We start from the raw sequence: 20,293 nt of genomic DNA, 5'->3' as shown, positions 1-20,293 counted from the left end.
CAAGAACCGTCTCTGTAAAGGTTAATGACCACAAATCATTGCCCTGCACAGGAGGGGCTCTTTGGGGAGGAGTTTGGAGGAAAGGACAAAGCTGAATGAACCTGGTGGACTGCCGCTCAGGGTTCCAGGGACAGCCACACCTACCTTCTCGCTCCACGCCCATAGTCCAACTCCGAGGAAGACAACTCCAGCCAACTGAGCAGGGGCAGGGGAAAGAGAGAGAGAGAAAGTCAGGTCAGAAACCAGCTCCATGAACATGCTTCTCAGAGGAGGGGCCGGACTGCAGGTGTCAGAGGGCATTCCTGGCTCATGTCCACGCTGGGCAGAGCAAGGCGGCCCCTTGGTCCCTGCAGATGACAGGGACTCCAGCAGAACGGTGGGACAGTGAGGCTCTTCAGGTAACTCACACCTGTTTTCCCTGACTGCTGGGACAAAGTTCTTTAACCCCAGCCGGCCCCATGCTTGGGAGGGCAGAGACAAAGATCTCGGAACAGTGTCTGACCAGGAGAGTCTCTGGGGTCAGAGACACTGAGCCACACTCTGCTTCTTTCCCCTTCCACAAGCCCCCTACTCACTTTAATGCACTGTCTGGTGTGTAAGAGGACATCATCCCTTGTGATGCCTGCAAGGGCTCCCAGTGCAGGTAAGGCTCTGCACAGGACTGCCACCCTCCTTGGGTCTCCAGCCCTGCAGACAGACTCCAAGCACAGACAAGCAGCTGCCAGGCTGAGCTTCCTCCCCTACCGTACTTACACTCCACGTGGCGGGACACACCTGTGCTCAGGGAACGCTGGGTTATGTTACTGAATTAAGAGGCCTGCACTGAGCCATGTGCTAACCCCAGAACTGTTTCCCCCAACCCTGACCTCTCATCCACAGGAGCCCACTGGCGCCAAGGTGCCCCACATGCCCCATGACAAAAAGAGACCCCCCCATGTACACCCCACAGCTTCCTACACCAGGGAGGGTTTTTCCAGAGCAAACACCTCCTGGCCTCAGAAATTAAGTGGCCCCCTGTTGTTCTGCTAACTGCCTAATATTCTGCTGGCATTTCGCTGCCATTTATCAGGACCTGGTGATAAAAAACAGGGCAAGGCTCTCTGTGACTGCACGTTTCCCAAGTGTGTTCTCCAGCTTCAGGGCCTCCCTGCCCACTGCAAGCCCTAGGAGGCCAGACTCGGAAGAAAGGCCTTCGGAGAAAGCCCGGGAGTTCCCAACCTCCTCTGGATCACAGGCCACTTTCAGAAAATGTGCACATGCCCTGTATTTTGGAGGGAATTTCAGAGGGTTCACAGACTCCTTATTGCAGGTTCCCAAAGCAGTCTGTGGACTTCAAGTGAAAAAGTCCTGCCAAGACCTGATCTGCCCGCCCCCGGCCCCCCAAGTTGACTAAGTACCACAGGGACTAAGAAGGCCAGGTCGAGAACTCTGAACCCAAGTCCCCCTGAAACCAAGTTCCCTGACAAGTTGATGATTAATCTCTCTATCCACAGCTTCATTCCCTTTCTTGTCCGCCCCTGTTCTCCTTAAGATTAAGGAATATCAAAGAAAAGGGGAGACTGAAACGGAGCAGAACCCTGAGGGACCTTGCCGGGAACAAGCCCCTCCGTGGCCCCTGCTTCTTGCTGGCCTCCCCTCCCCCTGCCTGTTCCAAAGAGCAGACTCAAGCAGTTAATGATTAGAATAATGACACAGGAGTCACAGGACTCCCGATTCCTCCGGAAGGGATTTAGATAACAATCTGCCACTATCTTTAAGTTGTTCGGCAGAAATAAGACCACCACCCTGTGGAGGAGGGCGATTACACACTGACCACAAGAAGTGTGGACCCCAGACTGGTTGGAACCAAAAGGCTGATGATTCAGATTCCTGAAACATTACCTGTTACCTCAACATTAACCAATCAGAAGAAAGTCCACAAGCTAACCACATACCCTGTGGCCCTCACTACTAACATCTGCCTTTAAAAACACTTGTCTGAAAGCCTTCGGGGAGTTGGGGTCTTTTGAGCACGAGTTGCCCATTCTCCTTGCTGGGCATTCTGCAATAAACCTTGTACTTCCCTTCACCATAACCTTGTGTCAAGTAACTGGCTTTGCTGCAAGTTGGGCAAGTGAACCCAAGTTCAGGTCAGTAACAATTCAGTAAGCAGTGAGGGAGAAGACCCAGATCCTAAGTCTCAGTTTAGTTCATTCATTTACTCACTCATTCATTCAGTGGACATTGAGCAAATGCTAGGTACCATCTCAAGCACTGGAGACAGCACTGTATCACGTGGTCAAAGATCCCTCTGCTGCTGGAACTTGGGTGCCATGGAGCTGACATGAGATTCTTTCCACCACATCACACCGATCCCCCACTTTTCAGTCCTCCCATTGGATTAGCCAGCCGATAAAGGGCTTCATTTTCCTTGATGGGGTGCATGACCTTCCATTCCTGAGTGTCTGACACTGTGTGGTAAGCAAGCTGGAAGGTGACCAGTTGCTCTCTGCTGAATCCTATAGATATCCCTCCCCACCATTCCTCACAGTCTCTGATGACTCACTTCCCTCTTTCCAAGCTGGGAGGTCAAGTCTTTTGCCTTAGCTTATCCACCCTCATCCACCACAGTAGTCATTCCCTCCTCCACTGAGGCACTCAGCTTTGGGGACACGAAGGATACACACATGGTTGTCTTCCACTCTCCCTGTCACTCCGCCTCAGTCTCTTTTGAGGGCCTACCCTCCTCTTTCAGAGCCCTCTAAATGCTGGAGAACCTCACTGCTTAGTCCTGACCCCTGGCCTCCCCTAACCCTCTGGATGATGTCATAACTCACACAGCTGACGCACAAACCCCAACCTCCAGCCACAGCTGATCCCGAGTCAAACACCCCAATGTCTATTTGATCTGTCCTCTGAATACAACCAGCAACATTTCAATCTTCACACTCCCCCAAAGAGAGCTGTGGTCTCCCAACTCCCCAGCAGCTCCTCCCAACTCTCCCATTCTCACTAAATGGCACCACTGACCATCTACTCTTAAGATAGAAAACCTAGACCTCAGGCTTGACTGCTCTATCCCTCAACTCCACATTCAACCTACTAGGACCTGCTATTAGTCCTACCTTCAAAATACATAGAGAACCCTCTCTGCTCCCACCTGTCCATGCCATCACCCCTGCAGGGGCCTCCCCACTGTCTCCCCACAGGTCCTGAGCAACTAGAACAATCCTTTAATAACATATATCAGATCACCCACCTCCTCAAAATGCTCCGATGCCTTCCTTTTACACTTAGAATTCAAACTCCTTGCTGTGGCTCACAAGGGCCTGGGTAGCCAGGCTGTAGCCCGCATCTCCAACATTATCTCCATCTCCAACCCAGCTCCCCGGCCCCAGTCCCACCCACCCACCCACCCACCCCCGATCCCTGCCATCTCTGCTGAATCCTACAGACATCCCTCCCCACCATTGTGACTGTTTCTTGAACTCACCTACCTCATCCCTGCCTCAGAACTTTGACTCAGTCCCTTAGCCTAGAATGTTCCTCCTCCACATCCCTTCCTGGCTTCCTCCCTCACTCCACTCAGGTCTCTCCAAATTTCACCTCCTCAAACACACCTCCCTTTGCCATCCTGTGCAGACTGTCTCCGCACGTGCCAGTCCTGACCTCCCTCCCTGCTAGATCTTCATGGTACTCATCCTAGACCACGTGAGCTGTCTACTGTGTCTCCTCCTCTGCCCTCTGAGGGCAGAGATGTTTTCTATTTTGTTTAGGGTTGCCTGACCACTTTCCAGGACAGCCCACCCACCACCAGGTACCACATGGGATGGTGAGGGAGGTCTGCCCCCTGCAACACTCTCGCTGAACACAGTCAGCTTGAGACACCAGCTCCGCACCACCACAGCCCAGTTTTCCTTCTCTCAAAACAATGGGGCTCCAAGAATAAGAGCTCATGTTTTTTTTTTCCATGCTGTTTCAAAGGAAGAACTAAAGTTAACTTGCAGCAGAAAGACAGGAACTGAGGTGGGGGGGTGGGGGTGTCACATGCCAGATCATGGGTTCAATGAACACTGGCCCAAGGCAGGAACTTCAAGGACCAACAATTGTTTTAGAGAAAAGACGACTGAAGGAGGACCAGACAGGGGAAGTGACCTGTCTGGGAGCTCACACAGCAACCTCTTGAATGAGCCAGGACTCTGGCCAGCTTGGCATGGCTCCCTGTGGAGCCCCTTCCCTGCCCCCCACCCCCCTCCCCAGGACAGATGGTCTGTGTAGTTGGGCTGTCCTCTTGGCTGCCAACCATCTGGGAGTGCCTTCCAGCCTCAGAGTAACCTCCTTTGTTTCTCATCTATGACCTGATTAAATTCCTTCTCAAAGAACGGAATCTAACTCCTGCCAAGCCCACAGAGGCCAGCCTTGGACCATCAGGTTCGCACGCCGTGGTGGTCACCAGGGCAAGTAGCACCACCCTCTCCTGGGTAACTAGTGCTACGTTAAACACAATACACCTAAAGAGGCCCTCCACACCCACAACACTGGTACTATTACCCCCGTTTTTCAAATGGCAAAGTTCAGATGTAGGATGACTTGGTTATTGCCTAAACTCACACAGCGAGCTGGTGGAGAAGTCAAGAAACAAACCTGCGTGTCTCTGACTGTCCTGACATCACGTTATCTCACTGCACAGGGCGGCTGCGAATAGTGGGCACCAGCATACGCCCTCCACCACAAGGGGCAGTCACAGTGCCCGGTGGCGTGGGAGGCTGCAGAAGGGGCTTCTAGGCTGTGCAACAGTAAAGCCAATGGAGGATCACTCTGTGTCCAGTCAGGGCCCCTGTGGGGGTCACTGTGAAGATTCAGGAGTGACCTGAGGCAAAGGCCCCCTGTGTAAGAAGGCGAGAGGTTTCCTCTGGGGCATTCTGGGCTGGTCCAGCCCTGCTTTGTTCTGGAAGCCCACATGGAGTCAACTTGCTAAAGTGAGCAAGCCTTTACCCAGCAGGTTCCAGACATGATGGAATTGTAGACACCTGGCTAGGTTCCGCCAGACCGGAGGAGGAGTCCAACACCAAGCAGGCTGAAAGCAGCCCCTCATCACCCACAATTTAGTGGCCCTGGTCTCTTGCAAGATTTCTTTTCAGTGTGAAAGTGCTCAAGCAATTCCTGCAGACATCAGAGCCTTTCCTCCACAGGATCAAGACAAACCACCAGCAGCCGTGAAATGCTTTCAGGTTGCTGGCCTGCTGGCCCCTGACTCTTGTAGATTCCTTTAGCTGAGGCAGGCTCCCTTGGGCCACCTGAGGGAGCCTCCGAAAAGAACCAGAAGGAAACCCAGGAAGAAGCACTGGAACCCAAAGGAGTCCTGAGCAGCGCTGAACAAACAGCATGGGTCAGTTGGTCCTGATTCCGGCTCCAGCCCACAAGTTCCTTGTGACAGGACTTGTGTGAGTCCAGAAATTTCTCTGAACCTGTTTTCCTTTGCAAAATGAAGGTGACCCCTCCTGGGTCAAAGGAGGGTCTCTGGGGCACTGAGCAAGCCCTGCCTTGCCTTGGAGGCAGAGCAGAGTCCTGGGGGACCTTTCAGACCTTACCAGCATTTGCTGGATTGAAGACACTATGCCCCACCCTCCAATGGCTCACAGCTTTGTCCTGACACAAGGTCAGAAGCATCTGTTTTACAGGGCTTCTGGAGACAAGAGTAGAGTTTAAGGAAATAGGTGCCTCCTAGAGGCACTTTTCAAGTGAAGTGGGGAAAGGATGATGGAAAAAAAAACAGGGCAGGAGTAGAAAAAGCTATAATAAAACTTTCAGCTCTGTTCCTAACTCACCTTGTGGATTTAAGAAAACCATCGCTCTCTTCGACTTCAGAGGAGACCAACGATCTCCAAAGACCTCTGCTTCTCCTGCTGCCTAAGCTCCGCCACCATAAATCATGCCAGGTGGAAACCCAATGGTCCTGGCACTCACTCTCCAGAACTGGACATCCTGGCCTGGCAAGTCCAGGGAACACCAGAGATGCTTGTGGTCATGTGAAAGGATGCCAGAGATGGCACAGACCCTAGACCCAACCTGGCCCTGACAGCCAGTGCACTGAGGTCAAGATGAGGAGGGCTTGCCCTTCCAGACTGCATCCACTCTGAAGCATAAAAGGTCTGCTTCTTTAAAAAAAAAAAAAAAAAAAAAAAAGGTTAAACTCAGCCACTTCTGGGTGGGAGTTTGGAAGTTCTGGGGGCCGGAAGGGACGCTGGAGCCCAGCTTCCTCATCTCAGAGGGAAACGGGCCCGGGGCGGGTCAGGGCCTTGGCCTGGGTCACACAGTTATCACACACCAGCCTTTCCTCCTGCCGGAAGGGCGGTTCTGAAAGCCAGAAGCATGTGTGCCCTTCCCGCAGAGCCTGTGAACCCCTGCGAGGGGTCCCTCCGGGATGGGGAAGGACATGCCTCAGGGCTCTGGGGCAGCTTCCACAGACACTCTGTACTCCCAGATAACAGGGGCTCACGCACACAACGCCCCGCCCAGGGATCTGACTCTGGTCAGCCTTTGAAAGAAAGGAAGACAGAGGAAGGTTACAGGCAGCAGCCCCAGGCGACAGCGAGAAGGAACCCCCAAACCCGCCTCACCCCCACCCCAGTCCCTGCCATTGCTGGCACAGTTGGATGATTTACAGTGAGTAGAAAACAAGATACTAAGCTGAGGGTCGGCAGTTCCATAAGCCAAATAGGAAGTATTTTCAGCTTTGCCGGGTGGAAGGTCTCTGTTTCAGTTACTCAATTCTGCTGTCTTAGCAGGAAAGCAACCACAGATAATACCCAAACAAATGGGCAGGGCTTGTTCCAAAAAAAGGCGTATGTGCAAAAATGGGCAGAGAGCCAGGTTTGGCGTGCAAGTCATAGTCAGCCACGTCCTGCACTAAACTATCATACCGAAACCATATGAACCTAGACAGGATTTCCTTCAGCTCAGCCACGTGAACCCCAGGACATCCTATAATTCGGGTTGCCAACCCTGATAAGTTTCTATATTACTTCAACAGGTCTTAATAGCCTAAAACTACAAGTAACTCAAATAATATGTTTCCACAATGGAATATCCCACAACAATGAGAATCAACGATCTACAGCTATGTACCACAGCGAGAATGAATTTCAGACAAAAGATGCAAACTGAAAAGACTTGATATGGATTGAAAGTTATGTTGCTCCAAAATTAACAGCCGCAGCCCCAATGTGATGGTATTTGGGAGGTTAAGAGCGGTTACATGAGGTCATGAGGGTGGAGCCTCCATCATTAGAGGAAGAGAGACTGGAGCTTGTGTTTTCTCTCTCTCTCTCTCTCTCTGCCATGTGAGAACACAGCAGAAAGGCAGCCACGTGCGAGCCAGGAAGATAGCCCTCACCGGAACCTGACCATGCTGGGCACCCTGATTTCAAACTTCCAGCCTCCAGAAATGGGAGAAAATACATTTTGATTGTTCAGGCAACAAAAGCGATGGCATGTGGTAATGGCAGCCCAAGCTGACCAAGACAGAAAGAATACTCGGGCAGAAAAACTGTATCTAGCATCCAAACAAAAGTTACCAGATAAGCAAGAAGTAAAACAAAAACATGACCTATAAAAAGGAAAAAAAAATCAGTAACTGGAAAGAAGACAGGAATGAGAGAGAAGATGGAATCAGCAAAGACTTAAAAACAGATACTGTAAATATGCTCAGATTTACAGGAAAACAAGCAAAGAGAGAAGTAGAAAATTAAAAAAAGATCCAAATGGAACTATTAGAAACAGAAAAACCAACATTAGAAATGAAAAATTCACTAAATGGGTTTAACTTCCAGTTAGACACTACAGAAGATGAGTGAACTCAAAGAGAAAGCAATAGGAACCATCTAAATTAAATGATGGAGGGGGTAAAAAACAAAACAAAACTGAGCAGCATCTCAGTGACCTGTGGGACAACAAGGAATTCAAGGGGGGATGGGGTGTATATTAAAAGAAATAATAATTAAAGTCATCCCAAATTTGATGAAAAATATAAACCCACAAATCCAAAATGCACAATGAACTTCAAACAGAACACAAAAAAACACACCAGCACACATCATGATAAAATCGCTGGAACCCAGTAAAAAAGAGAAACTCCTGCAGCAAGCCAGGAAGGGAAAGAAAAGACGCGTTGTATAAACAGTATACATTTACAAGACATTTAACCAAATGAAATGAAAACATCTCAGAATGTGTGGGATACAAAAAACCATGGAGCATCATCAAACACAGGCATACCTTGGACATATTTGGGTTCGGTTCCAGACCACCACAATAAGACAAGTCACACTAAATTGTTTGGTTTCCCAGTGCATATAAAGATTATCTTTATACTATACTGTAGTCTAATAAGCATGCAGTAGCATTATGACTAAGAAAAAAATGTACATATCTTAATTTAAAAATACGTTACTGCTAAAACATGCTAACCATCATCTGAGCCTGCAGCAACTCATAATCTTTTTTACAATAGTGATTAATCACAGATCCCCAGAACAAATATAATAATTAAAAGTCTGAAATATTCCAAAGATTACCAAAATGTGAGAAACATGAACTGAGCCATTGCTACTGGGAAAAATGGTGCCGACAGACTTGCTCGACTCGGGGTTGCCAGAAAACCTTCAGTTTGTTAAAACTTCTGTGTCTGGGAAACACAATAAAATGAGGTACTTACACTATAGGAAAGAAGAAAGATCTAAAATCAATGACCTAACCTTCTACCTCAAGAAGACAGAATAAGAACAGCATAATCCCAAAACACATAGAAGAGAGGAAAATAATAAAAAGCAGAAATCCATGCAACAGGCTGGAGATGGATGGTGGTGATAGATGAAGTGCAACATGAATGCACTTAATACCACTGAACTGAGCACTTAAAAATATTTATAATTCTAAGTTTTGTTACATAGGTTTTACCACAATTTTTAAATTAAAAAAAAAATTTAACTTTTTAAAGAAATTCATGAAATTAAAAAAAAAAAAAACAGAGACGCATCCCCTAAATTAAAGGAAGCCAAATCCGAGAGTGAAATTTAATTTACAGTGACAGGAGGCAGATCAATGGTTCCTAAAGGCGGGGTGGGGAGAGAATGACTATAGAAAAGCACAAGGACCATTTCAGGAGTGATGGAAATCTTTGATATCTTTATTGTGGTGATGGTGATTATAGAGAGTATACAGCTGCCAACTCAGTGAACTGAACATCTGAAATGGGTATACATTATTCTATTTAATTTACACCTCAATAGACATGATTTTTTAAAAACACATTTCTGGGAGGGGAAAGGTATAAACAAGGTGGGAGTAGGATACTCCCCCACAGATGACAAATCACCCCGTCAGACTGGGCCATGCTGACTATTTGGTGGAAGCAGAGTTACACACACCACCAGTTACTCAGACTTGACACCACCCTGTGAGCGTGTAATAATCACATGTCCCAGGCAATAATCATAGTACACATACTGCCCATCCTTGCAAATTCCTCCTGGTGGTCCCAGCCTCAGATGCTCCTGAACCAGTGAGATCAAGAGCTGAGGGCCTGCAAGGATCAGCCACTCCCAGTTCAAGTGGAGTCTATAATTAAGCAATCCTTGCCCTCTGTATTGGCAAGCCAAAATATGGAAAAATACACAGACAAACACATACCCGTGTGCACCAAACGATAAGGCAATCTATTTCCTATGAACTGGGGCAGACCTTCTGGTGAATATGACTATATAAATGTGTCAGGCCAGTCACAACAATGGACACACCTTCTGACCCATTTAATCTCACTCCTGGGAACCTATCCCAGCAAATAATTTCTTGTCCTTTCCCCAAAGGCAAGAATCTGTGTTACAAAAGCTAATCACTGCATTGTTATCTAGGATAGCAGAAAAATTGGAAAAAACCTAAATGTCCAATAAGGGAATTTTCAAAAATATGATCAGAGAGTCTATTTGGCAACCTGGAATGTTCTATCCTAAGTGATGCTAATATGAAAATGCAGACTGCAAGATGACAAAGATACTTTCACCAAGTGAAACTGAGTGACTGCAGACAGGAAAATGGAGCCTGTAGAAGGGAACACAGTAAAGCTGGGGATGCCTTGTGTAGTTCCCTAGAACTTCCAAGCAAATACAAAAGTTCAGTATATAAAATTGGGAGGGGAAAAGGTACTACTTCTCAGCAGTGAAAGCTAAATATTCTACAAACATTATTAAAACACTAGACTTTTCCATTCTGATTGCATTAAACAACAAAGAAATGGAAGCAGAGAAACCATCTGCATGGGGATCAGGCCTTGGGGTCCAAAATCACGTGGACAGAGTTCAGCTCAAATAAGGGCAATTCTCTAGTGGTTAGAATGATCCAGAGTCAACAGCCCATTGTAGGGTCAGACAAAGAGACCATCCACCCACAGAGATGCCAAAACAGGAGCAAGGGCAGGGAGCTGCTGTTAGGTCCTTCCACGTTAGACTGGCTTTGCCTCTCTTGGGCAGGGTTAGGATTAGGGACTGTCCTGTTTTGCCTGGGGCAGGCCTGGGGCACATCTGTTGTTTCGGCAAAATTCTTAATAACCTCTCTTTCATTCTTAGAAGTTTCCCGACTTGGACCACAAATTACATGCTTACCCTACTCATGGGAGGCATCTGTTACTTTGAAGGAAGGGGCCTCAAGCCATGCTGGTCACAGAACACAAATGTCCATGTTTCTCACCCAGAAACAGGCTGCACAGGAGGCTCAGAAGCGAATTCCTGCATTTTACAAGCAAGGAAGCTGTGGCTCATGTCACTGAGAAGGCCCCAGGCAGAGGGCTCTCTATGAAACACAGGCTGATCATCTGTGCCTACAAGGGGCCTCAGTTCTACACTTTTAATCCATCTCTGAAACAGATCCAGGCAAGGGCTTCATTAGAACCTTTGCAGATTAAACTCAGTGTTTGTGCTGGTAAGCAGTCCTGGAGTTGCCGGCATCATCGGAATCATCCATCATTGAGGATACACTCAGTAAAACCAGGGAAGCCCAAATCCTCTCTGGAATCGGGTGGGGTGAGAATGGACAAAGACGAAGGCTGTATGCCTTGCTCAGCTTCCCTTCCTCTGCAAGTCAAAGTGAGATATTTCAAGAATTTTAATCATAGTGAGGCTTCCCTGGTGGCTCAGTGGTAAAGAATCTGCTTGCCAATGCAGGAGACATGGGTTCGGTCTTTGGTCCGGGAAGATCCCACATGCCACAGAGCAACTAAGCCCGTGTGCCACAAATATGGAGCCTGTGCTCTAAAGCCTGTGAGCAGCTACTGAGCCCACATGCCCCAACTACTGAAGCCCTAGAGACAGTGCTCCTCAACAAGAGAGGCCACCGCAATGAGGGGTCTGCGCACCGCAACTGAGAGTAGCCCCCGCTTGCTGTAACCAGAGAAGAGCCCGTGCAGCAATGAAGACCCGGCACAGACAAAAATAAATAAATACATTTTTAAAAAGGAAACTTAATTGTAGTGAAGTACACATAATATAAAACTAACCATCTTAACCATTTTTAAGTACGACTACTCAGTGGCATTAAGTACATTCACAGAATTGTCAAACCATCACCTCCATCCACAGATATCTTTCCATCTTGTAAAAGTGACACTCTGTCCCCATTCAACAATAACTTCCCACTCTCTCTTCCCCCAGTTCCTAGTTCCCATCATTCTACTTTCTGTCTCTGACTACTCTACGTACCTCATATTAGTGGAATCATAGAGTGTTTGTCCTTTTGTGTCTGGCTCATTTCACTCGGCATAATGTCCTCAAGGTTCACCCATATGGGAGTACATGTAGGAATCTCCCTCATTTTTTAAGGCTGAGTAATATTCCATGGACGAGATGGTTGGATGGTATCGCCAATTCAATGGACACGAGTTTGAGTAAACTCCAGGAGCTGGCGATGGACAGGGAGGCCTGGCGTGCTGCAGTCCATGGGGTCGCAAAGAGTCAGAGACGACTGTGTGACTGAACTGAACTGAAACTGAATATTCCATGGCATGTATAGACTACATTTTGTTTATCCATTCATCCTTCGGTAGACACCAGGGTGGCTTCTGCCTCTTAGCTATTGTGAATAATGTTACTATAAACAAGGGTGCTCAAATACCTCTTCAAAATCCTGCTTTCAATTCTTCTTGATATATGCCCAGAAGGAGAATGGCTGCATCATATTGTAAGTTTTTTCACTTCCGGAGGAACCATCATACTTTTTCTCCACAGCAGTTGCACCATTCTCACCAATGGTGCATAGGGATTCCAATCACTCTGCATCCTCGCCAGCATTTGTTATGTTCTTGTTTTTAATAATACACATTCTAAGGGGTGAGAAGTGATATCTCATTGTGGTTTTGATTTGCATTTCCCTATGTCAAAGTGAGATTCTACCCTAGGAACAGGTCTAACACAACCAAGGAATGATTATAATTTTAAAAAACCAAAAGAAGGGTAAAAAATGTTAGTGTCCTTAAAATGCTGTGTTGGCAGCATTTCCCTGACATCCCTGTGACGAAAACCCCATGAAGCCCAGCTCCATGCTCACCTGGTAAAACATGCAATTCAGAACAGACACAAATACTGGGGCATCCATGTTTCTTGCCTCCAGTAAGATTTTTCCATGGAAAAATCTTGGTCCTGAAGTTGGAAAGAGACAACTTAAAGAAGCGTACTATAGGTATTTGCTACAAAGAATGTTACTGTGAAAATAATTCTGGATGGGGCAACCTGCTAAATAAAACCTCTGCTTGTTCCAGCACCTAGAACTGCTCAAAGAATCAACAAGTTGCTTCTTCAAATTCAAACCCGCCTACTGAGCCCAAGTCCACCATTCAGGCTGTCATCCTGCTCCACTGCTCAGTGTTAATTCATCAAAATCAAACAAAAACTCTCTGCAAAACGATCTGGCAAAATAATCCAAGGTGGAAGAAGATATAAATTAAACAAGATTGGCTCAGTTGGTAACTTTTGAAGCCAGTTGATGGGAGCATGGTGGTGGTGGTGGGATGGGGTTGGGGAATGTTTCATTATATTGTTTTATTTTTATATTTTCTCCATTTAAAAAAGAAAACTCCTCTGAGAAGGCATACCATTTTACACATTTTCAGCAACCTTGTGAAGCAGGCAGCAGGTAGGTGAGAGCAATTCATAAAGAAATTAGCTTAGATGGGAGTCCAGACTGGCACCCAGGAGCCCCCCATGCACCATGTACTTCTCGAAGGGCTCTACACCCCAGTTCTCAGACCTCATTCCACATTTCCAAACCCTGCACAGAAGACAGCAAATCTTTGCCTAGAACTCAGCAGGGAGGGGCCAGGCAGCCTCCCCCTCTCATTTTCCCAACCAAGCTCTCAGTCCTTGTTTTCCTGACTGTTCTTTTTTGTTCCATCCCATTCTGCCCCAGTGGACACCAACTGAAAAATGATTAGCTCTCGACCACACACATTGCCAATTCTGCAAAACTCTGATAACACTGCAGCCCCCTTCAATAACCAAACTGACCTGCTACAATTCTGGACTTTATGAACTCTGCAATTTGAATTTGCTGCTGCCAATGTATTATACTGGGTAGGTTAGTAAAACTTCCCAAGAGCAAAGAATCTGTTCTGAAGAGGCTCTGAAGAAACGGAGATTCCCAGGCCCTCGGCCACGGCGGCCGCAGGAGAGTTTCACTCCAGATGCAAAAATCAGGATGAGAGTCAGAGGTCGAGATGTAAGGCCAACAAGCACAGCTGGCCAGCTGACTAATGGTTACAACAGCTGGGTGGACAAGGCCGAAACGGTCACACCACCTGTCTAAACCAGGTGACCCTGAACTGTGCATCTGGCTGGCAGATGGGGACTCCAGGTGGGGCCAGAAGGCTCTCCTCCAGACAGGTAGCGATGCAGGTCCGGATGTCACACATCTCAGGGAGAGGCAGCCACAGCCCTCCCATTAGGTGGGGTCCACAGGAACCACCTCAAATGTTCAGCACTGCTCTACTACAGGGGCAATGAGGTGGTTGCTAACAAAAGGTTGTCTGGGACCAGAAAAGTCCTGGGTAAACAACCAAGCCACTGAATCCCACCCTGTTTCTCCAGGACAGAACCTCACCCCCCAACCCCAGCCCAAAATTTGGGATAAATCATCAGGAGATGATGCTGGGAAAACAAGGGCAAAAGGCTGAGAAGTTGTGGTAAGTCTGCCTTATTGTCAAGTGTTCCAGTCCAAATAGGCAATGTCAAAATCCTCAGTAGAGGCAAATGTGGCATCATGACCACTCATCCCATCCCTCATTCTCCATCTGGTCCCCCCCAACACTAGCTGCAGACCCAGACACCAGAAAGAGTGCTTATATTAAAGGGAGGTTTTAAAAAGTTTCTGTATATGGTCATGTTGTCTTGTTCTCCTGTACAAAGTCAATGCCTGCCTCTCTCTGAACCAATCCCACCAATATGATCTGATATCTCTCTTAACCCCTTGACCATCTCCAGCTAGTATCCAATTTCTCTACTTTTCATTAAGGCAAGAGTCCTTGAAAGGACTGTCATGAGTCACTGGTCTCCACTCTCTCATGTCCCATTAGCTCCTGGGCCAACTCCAGGTGGGTTTCCACTCCCGGACAGATCTGGTCAAGGTCACAACCTCCACCTTGTCAAAGCCAATGTCAATATTCTGTTCTTACCCCACTCCTCCCTACATGAAGGGCTTCCTCTTGAGACTTCCATGACACAAAAATCTCCTGGTCTTCCTTTGATCTCAGGCCACTCACTCACAGCTAACTTTGGAGTGGACTCTCCTCCTCAGTCCCACCTCTAGCATCCTCACCTCCATATTCAGACTCCTCCTCTCCTCAGTCAATACACTCTCCTTCAATAATCTGGTCACCCTTTCCTCAGATGGTGGCCAAGACTTTCATTTCCAGGAAACTGACAACTCCATGTGTCTGGCTAGGAGATCATTCTAACTCTTCTGCCCCAAATTTCATCTCAGAACTTGGGACCACCACCCACCCCTTCACTCTTCAGAATCTTTCCAAAATCAGATGACACCATCCAACTTATAACCTACTAAGCATTATTAAAAGGAGCAGAAAGTAATTCCAGCTACTTACTGGGAACCATTGAGTCCTACATGACCTGGCTTCTTTGTGCCCATGTCCAAACCTCTGTCCCCTATGCCCTGTACTCACTCAGATCCAGCCAAGTGCATTCCTTTTGTTTCTTGCACATGCCAAGCTCATTCCTGCCTCAGGACCTTTGCACATGTTGCTCTCCCTACCCAGTGCTTTCTTCCCAAGACCCCACATGGCTGTGTATTCATTAGTATTCAGGTCTCTGCCCACAAGCCTTCTCTTCTGACTGTCCTTCCCAAGCACCCTGGCCAAGTGGCTTCTCCTTCCCTGCTCTGAGGCTCTTAAGCTAATACCTCTTCCAGTTGAACACCAACATTACAAGGGCAGGGCTTTACTACCCTTGTCCACCCTTATCTCTAGAAACCAGGACAGGGCTTGGCCCACAGTCCAGTGTGCACAAAGGACCTTACAGCTGATGTCTCATTGAGGCATTCCTGGAGTATGGGTGGAGGGAAACTGACACACATCTGGGTCAGAGCCCCAAGCCTTCCTGAACCCCCAAGGCTGAAGAAAGGCACCTTGATCTGGTCTTTAATCACCTTGGCCTTCCCCATCACAGCACTTTATGGTCTATTTTATAATTTACTTGTTACTGGCTTCAGGAGGGTAGGGCCCTGACTGCCACTTCATGGAGGGGCCAGGTAAACCCAAAATATGTAAAGAAGCACAGTTTACTAATTAAGGACAGAGAACATGGCTGCTTTCAACCACTCACCCAGAAGACGATGTTGTAGCTGAAAAGGAGGTACTTGTACCAGCAGCTGACCTCGGCGTTAGAATATCTATAATAGTGCATCTTCTGAGAAGCAGGATCTGTGGAGAGAGGAAGAGTGATGAGATGGCAGGTTCAATTTTTCGAACCATCTCCCCAAAATCTGCTCCCCAAGGAAGGAGCAAAGGCAAAATACAGATTCAGACTCCAGAAATTCCCAAATTGCCCCCTGTGTTTTTTCAGTAGTCCAGACATAGGTTTAATATCAATGCCAGCTACAGGTTAGACAAAAATCAGTGAAGTCAACTTTCCATAAACAGCCAAAAGAATAAGAGGAAAATTTTGAAAGAATGGAGAATGGCAATTTCTAAAAAGTGTCTTGTGGACTTCTGCTGGGAACCTTCCCAAACATTTAGGTCATCACCTCTTCACTGGGTATTTATTCCCCCACTTCACAACAGTGAAATAGGCGTTCAGAAAGGTCATGTGGCTTCCCCAACAGCAAGGCAAAAAGCCCAGGGTTCAGGACCCCAACCAAGGCAACATGGGGGTGGAGACAGTGGTCCCCACAATCCACGTTCTTCCCGCCCACCGCTACCTGGGGCTAAGCAACCAGGAGTTGAGGGAACCAAACAAAGAAATGAGGGCTCGACTAGTCAGAGTTGAGTTTGGGAAGAAGAGATGAAAGAGCAAGTCTGGGCATGACCTAACAGTGGCCAGTCAGGAGAAGTCACATTTGTTCATCTAATATTTTCTGAGACAACCTCTCAAGCTCAGCCCTCAAGAGGTGAGGAAGGCGGAGCACCCTGGCCTGGGTGGAGAGATCCTGTGAACCCACAGCAGCCAGTCTTCACCCCACTCTCCCTTCCCCTGCCTAACCTCCCACCCTTCAGGACCACTGTTTTGGCCTCCCTGGGCTACAGTAAAGCTTAATTATAGAACACTGAACTGCACAGGGTGAAGGGTGGGGCCACTCTCCTTTATCTGTGTCCTAAGCCTACAAAGGAGGGTGCACTCAAAAGGAGTGAACTCCGAGGGCCTGGTCCACCTTCACTGTGTTCATAAAACACAACGGCAACACAGGGGGACCCTTAACTCCTCCACTATCCGCTGCTCCCAACAGTGGCTGAATGGTGGGGAAGGTGCCTCAAACTGACCCTCAGGGTGGCATCTGAGGCTCACTGGAAATGCCCACGCCTAGCCCCGGAACTCACCCTACTTCTCAGGGTGAGGAGAGGAACAAGAGGTAACCCAGGGCCTAGAGCAAAAACAAACAAGGCTACTCTGGCAGTGGGGAGACACCCCACCCACGGCTGCCAGTAAGAGACCAGCTTCTGCGCCTTGCCACGGAGCAGCCACCACAGAATCCCTTCCTGCTGAGGCAGCCTTGGCGGCCTGACCCCTGGTCTGTAATGTTCTGAGAAAGTGCTGCCAGGCAGGCACATGAAACCACATCCCTCTGGAAATGGCTACTCTGACTGCTCCACCATCGTTCCCACAGAGCAGACCCAACCAACAGGCAGAGACTGGACACCACTGCCGACTGGCCCCCTCCCTCCCAGACGGACGGGAGTATGGTCAAGGCCCAGCTGGGAGTACCCAACCTGCCTGGCCTGAAACCAGCCAGGGAGGGGGCAGTGACCCAGCAGCCCATCCCCACCTCCCCGTCCCACCAGCAGAGCAGCATTTCTACAATACTCCCCTCCCGGAATGCATGTGAACACATGCATAACATACCAAGGGAAGATACTGAACCCGGGGACACAGAGGACCTGAACACAGCCTGGGCCACACAGGATGGCTGCAAGGAGATGAACAGGAACTCTTGGGCAGAGTCCTTCCTTTGGCCACATGACCTGACCCTGAGCAAGGTCTGCCTCTCAGGGCCTCAGCTAAAATGGGGCCAATCCCTAAGGTCCCCAGAGACTGGGGAGGGCTGCTCAGGCACAATACCCCAAAGTTCAGGAATCCTAAAGGGTGCTCCTTGGAGTCATTTAACCTAACCATAGTAAAGAACTCTCCTCCAAGCTCTGAAGCAGTAAACAAAGCCAGGCTCCCTTCTTTCTCCTGGACCTTGGCTCCACAAAGACACCAGCTAATTAGCACTGGCCTGTATGCTTTCCATAGCATGGCAGACCTCATTCCTGCCCCCTAGCCCAGGGCCTCTGAAAAATGTTGACCCTGAGGTGACACACGGACTCTCCACGTGGAGATCCCTGATCTCCTTCTGCTCCGGCCAGGTACATGGGGAGAACATGGAATGGCCAGAGGGAGCTCCTTGACAGGCAGGCTGCAGGAAGCCAGTGCTCTGAGTGTGGGTTCTCTGCAGGGGGCTGGTTTTCTCACCATCTGGTCCCCCCTCTTCCACTGGGCTCCCAGGGTCTCACCCCACAAAGACTCAACCAGGAAATAACTCTGCCTTTATAAATGTCAGGGTTCAAACCCAAAGAATCTCAACAACTGTGATATAAACCCCAAGCCTTCACTCCATGGTAACTTAAACACTCAGAACTATACTAGCCAGGTCCATGCTAGGGAATGATCAGAAATTAACACGCTAATCATCCATGAGATAATGTATCACACTCAGATATGTCACCTTACATGCCTGCCACTCACCCCCAGAACACTTGCTTGAACACTGCACCATTTTCATTGGACCAAAATAACCTTATGAGGTCTTGAGGTAGGGTGTTTTAATGACACTTATTTCCCAATTCCAACCCACAGAAGAGGAAACTGTTGAAGGGAAACAGTGCCGTTTAGTCTTTCTTCACCCACTTGTTTATTCCTCCCCAGGGGAAGAGAAGGCACTCAACTGACCAGGAGGTGGGGAGAGGGGTCCTATACCACACTTCATCAAAGGAGCAGCAAGGAAAAGCTGCCTCTTGCTCTTGACCTGCCAGCTCTGTCCTGGGACCAGGGTGGGTAGAGAAGCAGGTCTTAAGCTTCAGCTAGAAGATCGAGGTCCCCGCATAGGCAAGTTCTGAATTTAAATGGAAGGAGGTAACAGTGAGATTTGTTTGGACCCCAGCCTAAGCCACATCCTCCAACACAAAGCCTTGGGTTTGGGGCAGAATGAAGGCAATGAGCATCTGGCTTGGCAGCTTCAGAACTTCAAGGAAGGAGAAAAGACTGATGAGTGCTCCCCCAGCAGCCTGAGGTGTTACCCACATTTCAAAGAACCCCAGAAGGTGACAAGGATGGTGGTGCTGAAACTAGAACCAGATCCGACCCAGAAGTCAGCCAAAATGACTCCAGAGTGACTATGGTCCCTCACTTCTCACCATAGTTGCTAACCCGAGTAGAGTCACATCAGAGGAAGGCAAAACTCAGCTCTGTACCAGCTAATGAATTCAATCAACACCAAAAGCATTTACCCTAAAATACATACACAGACTAAAAATTCTGCTTCTTAACAGAAGATAAATAAATTTTCACAGCTACTAATGACCACCACAACTGAAAACTCTCCAAAAGCTATGTTGTGTTTTCTGCAGAGAAAACAATTATTTAATTCCAAGTGCTCAAACTGTCTCAACTCCAGAAGTTATTATAACAGAATAAAGCGTTTACATGGCAAGTAGGAAGCATTGTGTTTGTCCAAACATCAACTTCTTAAAACAAGGGGGAAAGTCAGAATTATTTAAGTGTTAAGACAGCTGGTTAGCAATCTGAGAGGAATTGAATAATACACTAAAGTCAATCTAAATAGTAAACACACACACACACATGCAAGAACAGGGTATCCACATTTAAGCTAACTGAAGTACAAAATCATCAATATAAAACAGATATGCTTCTAAATTCCCATATAACAATTAAAAGTAACATAAAATTAAAAAGGAAACAAATGATAAATTATCTGCAGCTGTAGTGATTATGACAAAGGGTAAATACTATGTCCAACACATAGAAATTCATACTTAACAAAAGACTCTGATTTTAGACCAAAGGACAAAGGATATGGGCATTATACTAAAACTGAAGAACAAAACAATTCCTAGATGGAAAACTATTCAAAGTCACCGGAAATGAAATTAAAGACAACTCACAGATAGTGTTTTACACATTTTAGCAAAATCACCACCACTATTGTTGGCAATCCCATGGTGAGGCTGTTGCACTCATACCTTGCTGGGAGTGGAATAAGCTGTTACTACCCTTTGGTAAGCAATACAGTTACAAACATTCAAATTAAAAAAAAAAGAGAGAGAGAGAAGTCCTACCCTTAATCCAATAAACTCATGACTCAGAGTTTGCCTCAAGGAAAGAAACCAAAAGAAGAAAAAGAATGAGTTAAACATTCGAAATCTAAATATCCTAGCTTGCAATTATGAAACAATTTGTAAGCATGCGGTTAGAGGTCAAAATGGAAGCTAAAACCATGAAAATGGCTTCATGGGTCCGTAGGCTTACAAGTGATTTTCTAAAAAGGC

The 20,293-nt window shown here is 47.5% G+C and overlaps 1 protein-coding gene across 2 annotated transcripts in view; it reads right to left on the bottom strand.

Moving 5' to 3' along the window:
• The window catches only part of TSPAN14 (tetraspanin 14), a 52,922-nt gene that overhangs the window by 11,247 nt on the left and 21,382 nt on the right, over window positions 1–20,293 (bottom strand). For both annotated transcript variants that reach the window (XM_061161944.1, XM_061161945.1), the window contains exons 2-3: window positions 15,858–15,955; window positions 145–195 (exon numbers count right to left, since the gene is read on the bottom strand). In XM_061161944.1, coding sequence (XP_061017927.1) covers window positions 145–195; window positions 15,858–15,938 — 132 coding nt within the window. In that variant the 5' untranslated portion in view covers window positions 15,939–15,955. The remainder of the gene's footprint in view (window positions 1–144; window positions 196–15,857; window positions 15,956–20,293) is intronic.

This window comes from Dama dama, chromosome 15 (assembly GCF_033118175.1).
Source record: "Dama dama isolate Ldn47 chromosome 15, ASM3311817v1, whole genome shotgun sequence".
In the NCBI taxonomy this organism is placed as follows: Eukaryota; Metazoa; Chordata; class Mammalia; order Artiodactyla; family Cervidae; genus Dama; species Dama dama.
This window is presented reverse-complemented; position numbering and strand designations above follow the sequence as displayed.